Below are 17,772 nucleotides of genomic sequence, written 5' to 3' on the forward strand. Positions count from 1 at the left end.
TGGGTCATCCCCAAGACGGTTCTAGCGTGTGCTCACGCCCGCTACCTACGGTTGTCAGATAAAATATAAACTCAGATTTAACAAGGCAGGCGGGAGGGGAGCCTTGTATATTCATTTGCAACCTTAAGCCCAGCCTGATTTTTAAAAACGAATTTAACATGTTAAAAGAAAATTATCATAGGAAAAATGAGAAAGCTAGAATTCCCTATACCTCATTACCTTTTTCAGAACTCTTCCTCGCTAGCACTCTTTTGGACCCCCCCACCCCCACCCTCTTAAGCCTCTAAGGGGTCTAGATTAACCTCCTAGGGATGTGTGTTGAATGGGGGAGGGGAGGTGTCAAATGCAGTGCCTTTAAGAATTCCCTTGGGAAGCTTATTTTCAAAGCCGACCCTGGGAGGAAGAGGCTCGCGCTACCCGGCTTCCCTAACTTCCAGGACTGTCCTGACGCAAAGATGCTGTCCTCGTGCAGGCCTGTGGGCGGGGTTGATGGGGGGGCGGAATGGTCTTTAAATGAAAGGCGAGTCTGAGAGAGCAGTTCTCTATTCTGGATGCGCGCTGGAACCACCCGGAGTGCTTTACAAACTACTGATGCCCAAGCCCCACCCCTTAGAGATTCCGGCTGAATGGGCCTGGTGTAAGGCCTGGCTTCCGGGCTTTTAGAAGCTCCCCAGGGCATTCTCAAGTGTTGTGGGAGCTGGGAACCGCTGTACCACCAGAGTCAAATGAAAAGGGGTAGTCTATATCGATGGTTCTCAAACTCGGCTGTATGTTACAATCACCTGACCAGCTACCGATGCCCAGGTTCCAACCCCAGAGACTATCTGGCCTGGACTGCGGAAGTTTTAAAAGAGCTCCAGGTGATTGCAATTTGAAAGCACGTTTGAGAATCGCTGGTTTACCAGGTGGTGCGCGGGCCGGGCGCAGCGAGCATGGCGCGCCACTGGGTGGCGCTGCGCACTCGGCCCGGCGCTCCGGGAGGCGTGGGCCGCGGCCACGGGATACGCACCTGCCCCGCCTCCGCCAGGCGGGCCACGGGGCATGCAGTCGGCCGGGGGCGGGGCTCTGGGGACGGGACGCTGCGGCGTGTTTTCCGACAGCCTCCGCCAGCTGGACCCTGCCGAGCTCCTGATGCTACTCTTGGACGCGGACCGGCCGGAGCCGGTGCGCAGCGGGGCGCACGAGCTCGCTCTCTTCCTGACCCCCGAGCCCGGGGCTGAGGTAGGGGACACGGTTGGAAGTGGGGAAGACGAGGTCGGGGGATGCTGGGCCCGCGTGTCTCGGGGGAGAGTGGACGGATGGGGATCCCTAGCGCTCTGGACCCGGACCCACGGCTTCTCGCAACATCCTTTTGTACCAGGCGCTGGGGCTGCAGACTGGCTCTGGCGGCCCGAGAGGCCCCTCTTGGGCGGAGGGGTGGCTGCCTAGCGTCACCCAGAGATGCGCGTCAGGTCGCGCCTGCTCCCTTCTCCAGCCCACACGGCCCAGGGGCCCAGACTCTCTTCCCGCCCGACCGAAGCGCGCTCGGAGCTGCTGCCCTTTGCCAGCCTGGGCCTCGGGGACGCGCGCGGGGGGCGGGGGGCAGGCTGACACCCCCCCCCCCGCCCCACCCCGGTCCTGCCCCTGCCCGGGCGCTCGGCCTGCTCGGTTCTGAGCTGCTTGCCAGATGCCAGGAGGAGGCGGGCGGGCTGCGGCTGTGTGGGGGAACACCCGGCCTCGGTCCGCTTCTGTCGCTAGGAGGGAAAATACATGGTCTCTGGCTCTACTTTCTATTTTAAAAGCACAGAATAAAAAGTAGACCTAAAACTAGACTCTTTATCTTCCAGCTGAAGCTAGTCTGTTGACAGTGCCGTGAACAGCTTATTTACCAGGAGTTAATTAGGCCAGAAATTCAACCCATTCTCCTTTTAAATCTCAGAAGCAGTAGAGAAGTATTTAACATAAAGGGATAAGAACCCTCTCTTTTTGCTCTCTCACCCCAATTCTAGTTCCCAGGGACAACCATCATTCACAGTTTGGTGTACCTCATTCCAAACGTAGTAACAATGCATTGACAAATGTAGCTATGTGTATATACTAATAATTGTATATAGTTTTTACCAAAAAATCCACTTGATACTAAAATACTGTTCTGTAACTGATTTCTCTTTGTTCAAAATAGTATGGACAGGAGTTCCTCTTGTGGCGCAGCGGGTTAAGGACCAGATCTTCTCTCTGAGGACTCAGGTTCCGAGGGTTTGATCCCTGGCCCCATTCAGTGGGTTAAGGATCCTGAGTTGCCACAGCTGCAGCTCTGATTAGATCCCTGGCCCCAGATCTTCCATATGCTGCAGGTGCGGCCCTAAAACAAAACAAAATAGCATGGACAGATGGGGAGTGACTTAACGGAAAGGTGTAGGGCTTTTATGGGTGATGAAAATGTTCTGGAATTGTGCTAATAATGATCGCACAAGATTGAATACACTGAAAACCACAGGATTACACACTTTAAAAGAGTCAATTTTATGGTATGTGAATTATATCCCAATTTTGAGAATAGTGTGGACATATTTCCATGTCAGAATGTATCTGTAAGAGCTGTCCAATAGAAGTATAATTTGAGCCATAAATGTGAGCCATCCATGTAATATTAATTAAATATTTATTTCTGTCTTTTGTCTTTTTAGGACCACACCCACAGCATATGGAGGTTCCCAGGCTAGGGGTGGAATCAGAGCTCCAGCTGCTGGCCTACACCACAGCCACAGCAATGCAGGATCCGAGCTGTGTCTTTGACCTACACCACAGCTCACCACAACGCCGGATCCTTAACCCACTGAGCGAGGCCAGGGATCACAGTCGGGTTTATTAACCACTGAGCCACAGCGGGAACTCCCATCCATGTAATTTTAAATATTCCAGGAGCCACAGAAAAAAGAAACAGATGGGATTAGTTTCAGTGTATTTGTTTTCCAGTTTTGTTGAGATATAATTGACAGGACATTATACGATTGAGATGTACAAGTTTCAGTACACTGAAACTTGTACATCTTAATCGTATAATGTCCTCTATCATTTGGATACTTAAATGTATCCAAAATAGCCTTTCAGGAGTTCCCGTCGTGGCACAGAGGAAATGAAACCCACTAGGAACCAGGAGGTTGCCGGTTTGAGCCCTGGCCTCGCTGAGTGGGTTAAGGATCGGGTGTTGCCGTGAGCTGTGGTGTAGGTTGCAGACCAGGCTTGGATCCCGAGTTGCTGTCGCTCTGGTTAAACCCCTAGCCTAGGAACCTCCATGTGCCACAGGTGTGGCCTTTAAAAGCAAAATATATATATATGTAATATATATATATAACATATATATTCCTTTCAACATGTCATCAATGTAAAAAATTTAATGAGGTATTTGTATTCTTTAAGTTTTCAAAATCGGGCTTTGAATACTGAACAACACATTTTGCCGTGGACCAGCCTCATTTTAAACACCTAATCGCCATCAAAGGCTGTGGCTTCCATATTGGAGAGCGTCGGCCTTCTCCTTCCTAGGCGTCCCAGTAACCCCCTGCTCCTATTTTCTGAGCACACACTATGCGCCAGCAGCGTCCTGCTCTCTGTTCACGGGTTATGCCAGTGACCCAGCGGCGAGGATGTTGTCATGCTGACTTTCTAGCTGTGGAACCTGAGGTCCTCTCTGCATAGGCGACATCCTATGGATGTCCTGTAATTTATGAACCATGCCCCCAAGGATGGACATTTCGTTTGTCTCCCTGCTTTCGGGTTTAAGTAACCTTAGCGTCTCTCTCGATCTTTCTCCCGTTTGCTCTCAGCAGCCCGATGTCATTATGCCCAGCGGCTCAAGCTCAGCTGCGCTTCATCTCGATTAGGGACAGCCTTCAAGAGAAGCTGCACGTATTATTAACTTCATTTGCTCACTCAGGGCTCTTTAACGCAGACACAGGCGGGCTCACACTCATTTGTAAGGGCCGTAATGAAGAGCCGAACTCCCTGAAGCTCCACGCAGCAGTGAACCCACTTAGAGTTCTTGCTGGAGCTGATTTACCAAAAGAGGCAAAAACTGCCAGAGCCGAGTCACTTGCAGCCTCTACTTAAAGCCTAAGTCACTGACAGTTCCCTGCACCAAAGCTGTTTGCAGACGGGCCAGAGAGATGGAGGGGACCTCTGGTTTGGGGACAGGCCTGGGCCGCTGGTGCCTCCTATACCAGCCGGTGTTCTAGGGCCGCTCTAGGCTTTTAAATGGAGCACTAGGAGTCTCAGAGAGGCCAGCCCCAGTCCTGGTGTCCTGGGGTTCCAAGGGAGTCAGGCCTGCCTCATGCAGCACCTGCTGTGTGCCAGGAGTGAAACCAAGGGCCCTGCTCTCATGGCCCTGCTGTCGGACATCGAGCACGCAACACACAGAACCTCTAAGCTGTGCTGAAGGCCACGGAGAATGCAACCGGCTGATGTGATAGAGGGTGTATGTGTGTCTGGGAGACACGGGGTGGGGAGCCTCTCCAAGAGAGCTGAGACCTGAGTGGTAACCCCTGAGGAACATTCAGGGGAGAGGAAGCACAGAGATCCAGGAGGGCGAGTGGTAGAGCGACCCCGCTTTGTCTGGGAGCAGTCAGGGAGGACTTCCCGGAGGCAGCGTCCTTTTAGGCTGAGCTCTAGAGCTTGAGTAGGAGTTGGCCAGGCTGAGAGGGAGGAGAGAAATATTCCCGGCAGAGGCCCTGGGGTGGGTGAAGCCAGGTGATTTCAGGATGGAAGGGCAGCAGGTGGAGGGCGAGTGGTGGCGGGAGGGATGGGGCGGGGGGTGGGGGGGACAGAAGCCATGCCGGGATGCCGCCCTGTCTCCCTGGATCCAGGAACCACTGAAGGGCAGCATGGTGAGACTGGGTTGGCAGGTGAGCATTTTACTCTTTCTTGTGCTTTGGGGGTTTTCTGTCCAACCAGCTTTGTTGTGTTTTACTTTCTCTCTTTTTCGGGTTTGAACTTCCTCTTTTGGGGGAGGTTTCAGGTGGGGTTTCTCCGGAAGCTGCTGCAGGATGGCGAGGAGAGCGAGGTGTCTGCCTCTTAGGTGCCTGCGATTTAGGGAGGTGGGAGTTCAGGGCCCTCCTGAATGGGCCGAACACGGATCCCCACCCAAGGGTGGGTTCCTGACCACACTCTCGATTCCATTCAGTTCCTGTGCTGGGACCCAGGGCCGCTTTGGAAGCCTGCATGGAAGGAAGCCAGGAAGCCAGCACTTTGTCACATCCAGGATCTTTGCTTGAGTGCGTAGAGGATGGCGGGAGAAACACCTGGGCCTTTTAACCCCATCAGATCACAGATTGTAAACTGGTAGCTCAGGCAGAATCCAGCACCCTGATGTGATTGGTTCGATGCACATGGGGGTTTTTAAATGGAGCGTTTTCTTGAAAACAATCTGAGTTTCTTCTTTAAAATTTTGGACATCCTAGATCCATGTTTCCTAGTTGTGGCCCCTGGTTTGCCACAGTCCCCACTCTTCCTTATTGGCTCCCTCGTACTGAAGCTGGTATCAGTTACCATTTACCCTTGTGCTTGAACTTTTGAATTTTCTGTAGTCATGATAAGAGGAGGAGGAGGAGTTCCCATCGCAGCTCAGTTGTAATGAACCCTACTAGGATCCCTGAGGATGCAGTTTCGATCCCTGGCCTCACTCAGTGGGTTAAGGATCTGGCACTGCTGTGGCTGTGGTGTAGGCTGGCAGTTGCAGCTCTGATTTGACCCCACCCTGGGAACTTCCATATGCTGTGGGTGCAGCCCCAAAAAGCAAAAAAAGAAAAAGGACTTTTTCTACAAACCATGTGTCTGAACTAAAATAGGAAAATATAAATTAGCCAAAATACCTTTGTTTTTGTTTTTGTTTTAATGTGGAAGAGCTCGTTTTTTTTTTTTTCTCTTTTGGTCACACCTGCAGCATGTGGAAGTTCCCAGGCCAGGGGTTGAACCCATGCCACAGCAGTGACAACACCAAATCCTTAACCCACTGAGCGACCAGGAACTTCGAAGAGGCTGTTTCTTTATGGAGGCAAAGACTGCTATTGTTTCCAGCCTGAAAACACCATGTGCCTGTGGGAATCTGTGTGCCCCCACATGTGTCTTAGCCTCGCGACCTGCTGGACCCGCTCCGCATTCTTCGGGTTTTGGATGTTGAGATTAGAAGTCTGTGGGTGGGCGCCAGGGCGCAGTCTACTCTGTCTTGAGGTGGAGTTCTCTGTTCATTTATTCCTCGGATCTTTGTGGCAGACCTGCTGTGTGCCAGGCACTGTGCTGGGCACAGGGAGAGGCCAGGGAGGCAGATGTGGTGCCTGCCCTAAGGACTGGCACTGCAGTCAGGGAGATGCGCGGGCAAGCAGTGATCCATCAGGGTGACTGACGGTGGTAAATGCCACGAAGGAAGCACCCGAGGGGCTGTGATAGAGCCAAGGGGATGGAAGGAACCTCCAGGCAAAGATGTGGCATCGTGTATGCAGCCCAAGGCGGGGAAGGGTGAGGCCCTGGGAGTTGCCTGAGTGGGTGGACCTCCGTCATCAAGGGCACAGTGGGCAGGGCCAGACCCGCACCCGGGAGCTAGGGGAAGAGTCTGGATTCGATTCTAGGGTGTCGTGGATAGAAGCCGTGAGCAGGGATGAGCTGGGGATGAGCAGAGGAAAGATGTGATTAGATTTGTGGACTTAGGGCTGCAGTGCTGGAATGCGTCACAGGGGCCGGTGTGGCAGCAGGGGACCACAGACACGGACGTCCAGGTAGACGTGACCCGAGCTGGCCAGGCTCCCTGCATCCGGACCTTCAGGGTGTGAGAGCCAAGGCCAAGGTGGGTGCTTGGAGAAGGGCAGCATTTCTCAGAAGAAAGCGCCGAGCCTTCTTCCCGCAGTGGAAGGACCCATCCCTGGCTGGGAACAGACTCTGATCACAGGAAATCTGGGCTTTGTGGGAAGGTCAGCTTGGAACCTCGGCTAATGGTCCCAACTCTGGGAGTTCCTGTCGTGGTGCAGGGGAAACGAATCCAACTAGGAACCATGAGGTTGTGGGTTTGATCCCTGGCCTCTCAGTGGGTTAAGGAACCGGCGTTGCCGTGAGCTGTGGTGTAGGTTGCAGATGCAGCTCGGATCTGGCATTGCTGTGGCTGTGGTGTAGGCCGGCAGCAACAGCTCCAATTAGACCCCTAGCCTGGGAACTTCCATGTGCCGTGGGTGGGGCCCTAAAATGCAAAAAAAAAAAAAAAAAAAAAAAAGTCCCACTCTGAATGACCCTCAGAACGAACTAAGAAGTTTTGAAACAGGTTCCCAAAGATGGGAAGTGACCCCAGTGCCCACCAGCCTGGGCTGGTCACATAGCGATGCTTCTGCATAGCAGATGGCTCGTGGCTACAGCATGAGTCAGCTCTGAACGTGCCATTCCGGCGCCAGAGGAGAAAAACAAGATACACAGAGGTGTGTGTGGTGTGAATGAAAACTTTAACGGCAAAAAAGCATCTATTTCATGCCTCTATAAATAGGAGATTCTGTTAAATCAGTCTCTAGGGGTGGGCGGGCTGGATGTAGGATGCCCGAGATAAAAGCCCTGGTCTGGGATGTGGTCCCCAACCTTTGCCAAACGTTGGCATCATCTAGGATCTTCAACAGCAACACAAAATACTGGTGCCTGACTCCTACCCCTGGATCCTCTGATTTCACTGGTGTGGATACCACCTGGGCACTGGGATGCTGAAAGTCCTCCAGCAGAGTCGTAAGCCTAATCAGTTGCTTGGAAAATCACCATGGCTGCCGACTGTTGGGGACACCATGAGACACCCCAGGCCTGGTTTTCTGGGCTTGTAAGCACCCTTCTGGATAGTCTGAGGCCATGATGCCATGTCCACAGTGCAGCTACTGAGTGACTCTATGTATCAGACACAAAAGCATCCGTTACAGATGGGTGGACGTCCCCCAGCGCCCCCTGCTCCTGGTCAGGCTGAGTGATGGGTGGTTGGGCTCTGGAGCCACACAGCCCAGGGTTCAGATCTCAGCCCCGCGCCCATGCCTTTCTCTGCCTTTTCTCAAGCTGCGAGGTTAGATGGAGTGATCCACAGGAAACCTTTGGCTCAGGGTCTGGCCCATAGGAAGTGGTCTGGGTGCATCAGCTACTGTTACTCATTTCGTCCTTCTGCAGGTGTTTACTGAGCAGCTACTAGGTGCGGAGCCTGTGCCGAGCGCTGGGGAGGAAGAGCGCAGCAGAGGCATGCCTGCCCTTGGGGCTCTCAGAACAGGCGGGAGGGTGGGCGCGACCCACACTGATGGTTCTCCGTAGCGTTTGGAAGAGGGAGATTTCAGCCCTTCACTTGTGCAGGAAATCGCAAATTTTCTCTCACTGGCACAGCCTCCTGTAGACTTGGGAGTCCCGTGTTAACTTTCTCCATCTGTGTACGTGAACTCAACCAATTTTTTGGTTTTTAAGACGTTGTTACTACACGCACGGTCCAAATGAGTGCCCAGTTACCCAGAGCTGTCTTGGGATCTGAATTTATTCCTTGGTGCAAGTGTGATGGGAATTTGGCTTGTGGGCTATTTCAAGTGAACTGGAGTTGATTTTCCTTTTTTTTTTTAATAGATATTTTATTTAATTAAGGTGTGGTTGATGCCCAGTATTATATACATTTCAGGTGTATAACAATCACAATTTTCCAAGGTTCTATTCCATTTGTAGTGGTTCCAAAACATTGGCTCTATTCCCTGTGTTATATAATACATCCCTGTAGCTTGTTTATTTTATACATGGTTGTAGGTTTTGCTTTTTAAATAAGTTTGTTTTTTTAAGTCTGCATCCGTAGCAGATGGAGGTTTCCAGGCTAGGAGTCGAATCAGAGCTGTAGCCGCCAGTCTATACCACAGTATCAGCAACGCAGGATCTGAGCCGTGTCTGTGACCTACACCACAGCTCAAGGCAACACCGGATCCTTAACCCACTGAGCAGGGCTAGGGATCAAACCCAAGTCTTCATGGATTCTAGTTGAATTCATTACTGCCGAGACACGATGGGAACTCCTAAAATAAATTTTGTTTTACAAATAAAAATAGGGGAGGAGTTCCCATTGTGGAACAGTAGAAATGAATCCGACCAGGAACCATGAGGTTGCGGGTTCAATCCCTGCCCTTGCTCAGTGGGTTAAGGATCTGGTGTTGTTGTGAGCTGTGGTGTAGGTTGCAGACTCAGCTTGAATCTGATGTTGCTATGGCTGTGGTATAGGCCGACAGCTGTAGCTCCGATTGGACCCCTAGCCTGGGAACCTCCATATGCTGCAGGTTCAGCCCTAAAAAGACAAAAGAAAAAAAATAGAGGTGTTCACGTCGTGGCTCAGTGGTAATACCAGACTAGTAACCATGAGGACGCATGTTTGATCCCTGGCCTCACTCAGTGGGTTAAGGATCTGGTGTTGCTGTGAGCTGGGATGTAGATCGCAGACTCAGCTCGGATCTGACGTTGCTGTGGCTGTGGTGTAGACCAGTGGCTAAAGCTCCGATTCAGCCCTAGCCTGGAACCTCCATAAGCTGCCAGTGTGGCCCTAAAAAGACAAAAAGTAAAATAGAATAAGATAATTTAAAATAAAAATAGGAGTTCCCTTGTGGTCTAGCAGGTAAGGTTTGGTGGTGTCACTACTGTGGCGTGGGTTCGATCCCTGGCCCAGGAACTTCTGCATGCCATGGGTGTGGCCAAAAAAATAATAAATAAAATTAAAATATATGCATATGTTACAAAATCCAAAGGTTCCAGTGGCCATAGAGATATGAGCAAGGCCTGGCCCCACCCGAGTCCACACCCCTTGCTGCTGTGCAGACGCTGCTGCTTCTCATGCCTGTGTCCCCTTCCACCCCCACCCTCTTCTGGATCGTGCTTTTTTCACTCTGTATGTCTTAAACGTACCATGCTAAGTGAAGTCAGTCGGTGAGACACCAACATAAAATGCTGTCCCTTACGTGTGGAATCTAAAAAAAGGACTAGATTTTGACTCACAGAACAGATTCTGACTCACATACTTTGAAAAACTTATGGTTTCCAGGAGTTCCTGTTCATGGTGCAGCAGAAACGAATCCAACTAGGAGCCATGAGGATGCAGGTTCGATCCCTGGCTTCACTCAGTGGGTTAAGGATCTGGTGTTGCCGTGTGCTGTGGTGTAGGTCTCTTTCTCTCTTTTTTTTTTTTCTCTTAGTCTTTTTAGGGCCACACCTGTGGCATATAGAAATTCCCAGACTAGGGGGTCAAATTGGAGCTGCAGCTGCCGGCCTGCGCTACAGCCACAGCAATGCCAGATCTGAGCCTCGTCTGCAACCTACATCCCAGCTCACGGCAATGCCTGATCCTTAACCCACTGAGCGAGGCCAGGGGTCGAACCGCATCCTTGTCTGTACTGGTCGGGTTCATCACTGCCGAGCCACGAAGGGAACTCCTAGATGTCTTTCCATGTGAGTGCACAGAGAGCTGGCCAGTTATTTGTAGCTGCTACTCGGAACCTCATTGTCTCTGACTTGTTTAGGTAACCTTTCCTCTATTGCTGGACATGTGTGTTATGTGGATTCTGTTGTGTCAGGAAGCCTGTTGCAGTGAGTACCTCTGTATGTACATGATTTTGCATTTGTGCATATACGTCTGGAGGATAAATACCGATGGGGGAATTACTGGGTCCTAGGATGTGCGCATGTAAAATTGTGGTCACCGTTGCCAAATGAACCTTCCTAGAATTCGGGTCAGGTCAAGGGCATAGAATGGTCAGGCTGTGGTGGGCTCAGGTAATGGACACTCCCGGACACTCAGACCTCAAGGTCAGGGGTCCCTCTGGGGCCAGGAAGGGAACTCTTTTCTGCCCTGCTTTGGGGACCTCGGAGGAAGGAGTTCCCATGACCGCTCTTTGTCACGCTCATCTAAGGGGCCAGGCCCTTCTTGGTTTGCGATGCCAGCCCTAGGCCGTGGGCAGAATCCTTTCATTTGCTCTTCCCAGCCCTTCACGCCTGGCCTGCCCCAGGTCGCAGGGTCTTTCTGCTGTCAGTCCAGCCCTTCCATCCTGTGCGCAGAGCTGAGGCTGCTTCCTCTGCCTCCCGCCGGGCTGGGGGAGGGTGAACACTGATCTCCAGAAGACCTTCCTTTTGCTGTCGTCGAAAGGGGTTGCCACGGGTGCCTCTGAGAAACGGTGACATTCCCAGTTCCACGCCCTGGCTGTGGGGAGGACCTCACAGTCCTTGCGTCCGTTTCATCTTCACCCCCGTCAGGTGCTCACGGACCCTGGCTCAGCTTGGCTGGAGGAAGCAGGGCCAAGGTCAGGCTACAGCGCCTGGTGTCAAGCGAAAGCCAAACCTCCCGCCCCCCGAACTGGATCTGGCTGCAGGTGGGTGTCCCCTGGCTGGCACAGTGATCTGATTTAGAAAATGCTAAGTAGTTGCCAACTTGAAAAAAGTGGGGATTTTCACATAAATATCCAAATGTCTGGCTTTTTAAAAAATGTTGCAACAGGAATTCTCTTGTGGCTCAGCAAGTTAAGCCTCCGGCATTGTCACTGCCCAAGCTGCTGCTGTGGCGCAGGTTTGATCCCTGGCCCAGGAACTTCTGCAAGCCGTGGGTGTGGCCAAAAAAATAAAATAAAAAGAAGGAAAGAAAGAAAAGAAATAGAAAAAAAAAAAATGTTGCAACAAAGGTACAGGTCAGGAGTTCCTGTTGTGACGCATCGCAAACAAATCCAACTAGGAACCATGAGGTTGTCAGTTCGATCCCTGGCCTCGCTCAGTGGGTTAAGGATCTGGCGCTGCCGTGGGCTGTGGTGTAGGTCACAGACACAGCTCGGATCTCGTAGGCCGGCGGCTGTAGCTCTGATTAGACCCCTGGCCTGGGAACCTCCACATGCTGTGGGTGTAGCCCTAAAAAGACAAAATAAACCCCAAAAGGTATAGGTCTTCAGTGGCCATGTTCCTGGGCTGAATAAACCTTGTGGTTTCTAGAAGGATTCTTGTGTGTGTGTGTGTGTGTGTGTAAGCAGCATTATTGTGATATAATTCACATAGTATACAGTTTACCCATTTAAAGTGTATGGTTTAATGGCTTTTAGTTTAGTCACAGTGTTGCACAGCCATCAACCACAATCAATTTTAGAGACACTTTTGTCACCCTGAAAAGACACTTTGGTCCCTTAGCTCTCACTCCACCAAGAACTCCCTAACCTACTTTCTGTCTCTAAAGGTTTGCATATTGTGCACATTTCATAGATGTTTGTGTTTTGTTTTTTTTGTTTTTGTTTTTGTTTTGTTTTTTTGCCCTTTCTAGGGCCGCACCTGCAGCATATGGAGGTTCCCAGGCTAGGAGTCTAATCAGAGCTACAGCTGCCGGCCTACACCACAGCCACAGCAACACGGGATCCGAGTTGTGTCTGCAACCTACACCACAGCTCACGGCAACAGTGGATCCCCGACCCACGGAGTGAGGCCAGGGTTTTCACCCGCATCCTTGTGGATACTAGTCCAATTGATTTCCGCTGTGCCACAATGGGAACTCCTGTTTTTTAAATTTTTTAGGTTCATTTGGAACATTTTCAATTTTCAATTGGGAGAGTTTGCATAAATATCTGGCACCGTTTGTCTGGAATAAAACAAGTTTAGTGCACCCCTGCTTGGAACAGCTCTCTGGAACCCAGTGTCAGGTGCCCTCTTTAGATGGGGCAAGGGGCCTCTTCTTTGCCACAGTCCCCACCCCTCCCTCTTGCCTCCCTGCCTGGGCATCAGCTGCCATTTATTATCCTGTTGGTGCTACTGTGTTTATCAGTGCAAAGTAAAAGGTCTCTGTTAAATGTGAGAAACTGAAAATTAGCAGTGTGCTGAAAACATGCTCTTAGGCTTGGCCCACTTCCCTTGTCTTCATTTCCTGCCTGGCTTCTGTGCTTTTTTTTTTTTTTTTTTTTTTTTTTGCCACACCCACAGCATGCAAAAGTTCCTAGGCCAGGGATTGAACCTGTGGCACAGTAGCACTGTAGCAGTGGCAATGCCAGATCCTTCACCTGCTGAGCCACCAGACTGCCTCCTTTTTTTTTTTTTTTTTTTTTTTTTTTTTTTTTTTTTGTCTTTTTAGGGCTGTACCCGTGGCATGTGGAGGTTCCCAGGCTAAGGGTCAATCAGAGCTACTGCTGCTGGCCTACCCCACAGCCACAGCAATGCCAGATCTGAGCCAGGTCTGCAACCTACACCGCAGCTCATGGCATCGCCGGATCCTTAACCCACTGAGTGAGGCCAGGGATCGAACCAGCATCCTCATGGGTACTAGCTGGGTTCATTACCACCGTGCCACAACAGGAGCTGCAGAGACCTCCTCTTTTTGAGTTTGGAGGCCCCAGCAGGGTCACAGTCATGTCTCGCATGGGTAGAGCATCTCGCCAAGAGTAACCTAGAGAAAGGCCTTATTTGACCCCCCTCAGCTTCCATCCAGAGACGGAGTCTGAGGATCCCCCCCAGCTTCCAAATGGAGAAACTGTGGCACAGAGATGGTCAGAGGTATAATTGAGATCTGAAAGCATGGAGTTCCCATCGTGGCTCAGTGGTTAATGAACCCAACTAGGATGCATGAGGATGTGGGTTTGATCCCTGGCCTTGCTCAGTGGGTTAAGGATCTGGCGTTGCCATGAGCTGTGGTGTAGGTCGCAGATGTGGCTCGATCCTGTGTTGCTGTGGCTCTGGCGTAGGCCGGCAGCTGCAGCTCCAATTGGACCTCTATCCTGGGAACTTCCATATGTCACAGTGTGGCCCTAAAAAGCAAAAAAAAAAAAAAAAACCTGAAAGCATGAAATGCAGGAGTGGACAGGTGCCAGCGCCACCACAGCGGCTGCTGCCAGGCTGGGGCTCCTCCAGGGGAACACGTTCTCCCTCCCTTGGCCTTTTTCTTTTCTTCCTCCCTCCCTCCTTCCTTTCTGGCAATGAATATTCATGGAGCACTGCCTTGATCACCAGTTGCCAGGTAACAGACCCCAACCTTCGTGGCTGCAAACCCCCATTGTGTATACATTATGGTGCGTGATCGTGCGGGTTGGCAGGGCCCGTCGGAGCCATCCTGCTCCCGTGGTGTTGGCTGGGCTGCCTCCTGGGGCTGCCTTCAGCTAGAGGGTTGGCGGCCCTGGAAGGTCCAATGTGGCCTCACTCCCATGTCGCGTAGTTGGTGTCGGCAGCTGGGGCGCCTCTGTTCTCTCTATGGCCTCTCATTCTTCAGGGTCTCTCTCGCCCTGTGGCCTCTCCAGCAGAACCGCCTAGATGTCTTCACCTGGCTGGTGTCTTCCGAGAGGGTGACACAGAAGCTGCAAGGTCTCTGGACCCGGACGTCACAGAGCCACGTCCTCTTGGTCAAAGCGAGTCACAGCCACATTCAGGGCCACATTCCGCCTCTTCATGGGCAGAGTAGCAAGCTCATAGCACAAAAAGAGACATGAGTTGGGAACTCCCTGGAAGGCCATCTTTGGAAATATGTGTACCTACTATGTGCCGGGCCTTAGTCTAGGCCCTGAGAACACACGGGTGAATAAAGGAAGTGAAGACCTCTGTCCCCCCGGAGCTTTCATCCTGGTGGGAGAAGATGGTAGGAATCAAGATAAGTAAAACATATGGGAAGTTAGATGCTGCTAAAGGCTAAGGAGAGAGATCAGTCAGGCTGGGGAGTGGTAGGGAAGCTACAAGTTCAGGGGAGGCCTCACTAAGGAGAGACGTGTGCCAAGGGCAGGGGGGGTATGAGAGACGCTTTACCAGTGAAGGGAACAGCAGGTGCAAAGGCCCTGGGGTGAGGACATGGTTGGTGTGGTTGGTGGGACGTGAGCCGTAGGCGATGAGGTCAGAGAAGGGGCAGAGGGTCCGGATGGTGAAGGGCTGGAAGTTTACTAACTGAGGTGGAAGATGGAGGAGGACTTTTTAAAAAACTTAAGATGTAATACCTACAACGTAAAATTTACCATTTTATTCTGTTTATTTATTTTCTTGCTTTTTAGGGCTGCACCTGAAGCATATGGAGGTTCCCAGGCTAGGGGTCCAATCGGAGCTACAGCCTACACCACAGCCACGCCAGGTCCAAGCCACATCTGCAGCCTACATCACAGCTCACAGCAACGCCAGATCCTTTACCCACTGAGCGAGGCCAGGGATTGAACCAGCAACCTCATGGTTCCTAGTTGGATGCGTTTCCTCTGCGCCATGACACGAACTCCTAAAATTTACCATGTTAAAGTATATGATTCAGTGGCTTTTAGTGTATTCACTGTGTTGCACAGACATCACCTTAATTCCAGAACATTTCCATCACCCAAAAAAGAAATCCCATCGGCATTAGCAGTTACTCCCCCGCCCCAGGGCAGAGACAACCACTAGTATTCTTTCTCTCTCTCTCTCTCTCTCTCTCTCTCTCTCTCTCTCTCTCTCTCTCTCTCTCTCTCTCGGGATTTACCCTTTCTGGACATTTCACATAAAAGGAATCATGTAATTTGTAGCCTCTTTCGCTTAGCATAAAGTTTTTAAAGATTATCCATGCTGTAGCATGTTATAGGACTTCCTTCTTTTTTTTCTCTAAATAATGCCCCCATTTTTTCATTGACCTTTTTTTTCTTCTCCTCCTCCTCCTTCTCCTCCTTCTCCTCCTCCTTTCTATGGCTGTACCTGTGGCATATGGAAGTTCTGGGGCACTCAGAGCTACAGCTGCCAGCCTACACCACAGCCACATCAGATTGGAGCCACATCTGCCACCTACATCATAGCTTGTGGCAACTCCGGATGACGAAGCCACTGAATGAGGCTGGGGATTACACTTCCAACCCTAGAGAGACTATGGTGGGTTCTTAACCCTCTGAGCCACAATGGGCTCCAGGACTTCCTTCTTTTTTGTGGCTGAATAATAGTCCATTGTGTGTACATACCACATTTTGGTTGCCCATTCATCAGTTGATGGACATTGAGTTACTTCCAGTGTTTGGCTATTATGAATAATGTACCTGTTCTTAGTAAGAACCTCTGTTTTCAGTTCTTTTGGATAGATGGCTGGCTCATAGGGTTCAACCTTTTGAGGAATTGCCCGGCCGGTTTCCAAAGCAGCTGCACGATTTCACGGTCCCACTGGCCGTGGAGGAGGGTTCCCATTGCTCCACGTCCTCAGCGACGCTTATCCGTTGCCATTTTTGTGATTGCATCCATCCTTGTGGCTGTGACCCGGTACAGTGGAAGATTCGAGCTGAGGAGGGCTTTGGTTTTAACAAACTCAGAGGAGCAGGCTGCAGGGGAGCAGAAGAGGAAGCAGCAGGCTGCTGCAGTGGTCCCAGGGAGAGAGGCTGGCGCCCTGCACAGAGTGGCAGAGAGCAGGGGTTGGATCTGGGAGGTAGGTCGAAGGCAGAGCTGGGGGGGTGTGTATAGAGGTTGGATGCGGTCGGGGCGGGGTGGGAGAGAAGAGTCGAGGATGCCCCCAGGTATTCGGCCGGAGCACCTGGATGGTGGAGTTTCCATTTGTTGAGGCCGAGAGAACCACACACGGGGGAGGATCTTTCTGGGTTTTCTTGTGCCAGTCATGGGTGGGCAGGGCCAGCCAGGAAGCTTGGATCGGCACTTTGGGCGAAGGTCTAGGCTGTGGAAGAAGGCAGTGGATGCCATGATTCAGGCGCGTTACAAAAGTGCCCACCTGCAGTCGCCCCCCCCCCCCCGCCCCAGCTGTGCCCTGAATGTCCCTCGGCAGGCAGGGGGGCAGGCGGGGGGCCGTGGGATGGTTTGTGCTGGGGGAGTTGCGCAGGAGGGCGAGGGCTTTTGTTTTGCGTATGGGCTGCTTAGAAAGGCACGTGGGCTGCAGCCTGCAGGACTCTGATTTCTGAGGCCACTTAGGGGGTTACCTGGAGAGGGGGTTGTCCCCTGAAGGATTTGTGGGCGAGGTGGGGTGGCTCATTTTTTCCGTTGGTTGGGTAGGTCTTGACTTGATCTTCCCTTGGCTGAACACAAATGCTTTCTTCCCTCCCTCCTGCTGCTTCGGGCCACACCCCGGGTACCAGGAGGAGGTGGTGGGGAGCGACCGTCGTGGACAGGCCGCAATAATGTGGGCACGCTTGCCCCCTCCCCAAAGAGCATCTTGGTGTTACAAACTTCTGAAGTCAGATTTTGGCTTCAGTATTTATTAGCTGTGTGACCTTGAGCAAGTGACCTAAGCTCTCTGGTCCCGTGTTTCTCAATCCATAGAAAGTGGGAAATTATAGCACTTGAAGTATAGAGGTAAATGAGACAATCCATACGTCGTGATTAGTCACTGTTTCTGTTATCTATCAAGAGATGCACAAAGCCACCATTTATGTGCGCTGCCGTGTGCCAGCCCTGCTAAATGACCCAGCCACATCTATTATGTGGTTAACCTAACAACTCTGCCAAATGGGTGTGGCGTTTCCCGTCCCAGGTGCACCAACCCAGATGCCCAAGGTTAAGGTCACCCTGGGTTAAGGTCACACAGCTGGCAAAAGAGAAGATGGGGTTCAAACAGGGGACTAACGTCCGTTCTGAACACGTTCAGACGGGTTGCGAGGCTCTCCCTGCAGCAAAGAGCTTCAGGTGTGTCCTGGAAAGGAGGCACCCAGCCAGCCTGGGTGTGGTCCTTTGTGTCCCTCTGGCGGGGTTTGTCTTCCTAGGCAAGTCTGGACCAGGGTATAGACTGTCTACACCCGTGTTTCTGTGCCCCCTCCGGTCTCTTGCTTTCCTCTGGATCAGAAGGAACCACCCACCTCCCTGTCCCCGACTCCAGGGGCTTCTCAGCTCCTTCTTTCTCCC

At 51.7% G+C, this 17,772-nt stretch overlaps 1 protein-coding gene across 2 annotated transcripts in view; it reads left to right on the forward strand.

Moving 5' to 3' along the window:
- The window catches only part of BCAS4 (breast carcinoma amplified sequence 4), a 64,901-nt gene continuing 48,115 nt past the window's right edge, over window positions 987-17,772 (forward strand). The window contains exon 1 of one of the 2 annotated variants that reach the window (XM_021077205.1): window positions 987-1,221. In XM_021077205.1, coding sequence (XP_020932864.1) covers window positions 1,042-1,221 — 180 coding nt within the window. In that variant the 5' untranslated portion in view covers window positions 987-1,041. The remainder of the gene's footprint in view (window positions 1,222-17,772) is intronic. The other variant, NM_001123082.1, reaches the window with a different exon arrangement.

The sequence above is a fragment of the Sus scrofa genome, chromosome 17, assembly GCF_000003025.6.
Source record: "Sus scrofa isolate TJ Tabasco breed Duroc chromosome 17, Sscrofa11.1, whole genome shotgun sequence".
NCBI lineage: Eukaryota > Metazoa > Chordata > Mammalia > Artiodactyla > Suidae > Sus > Sus scrofa.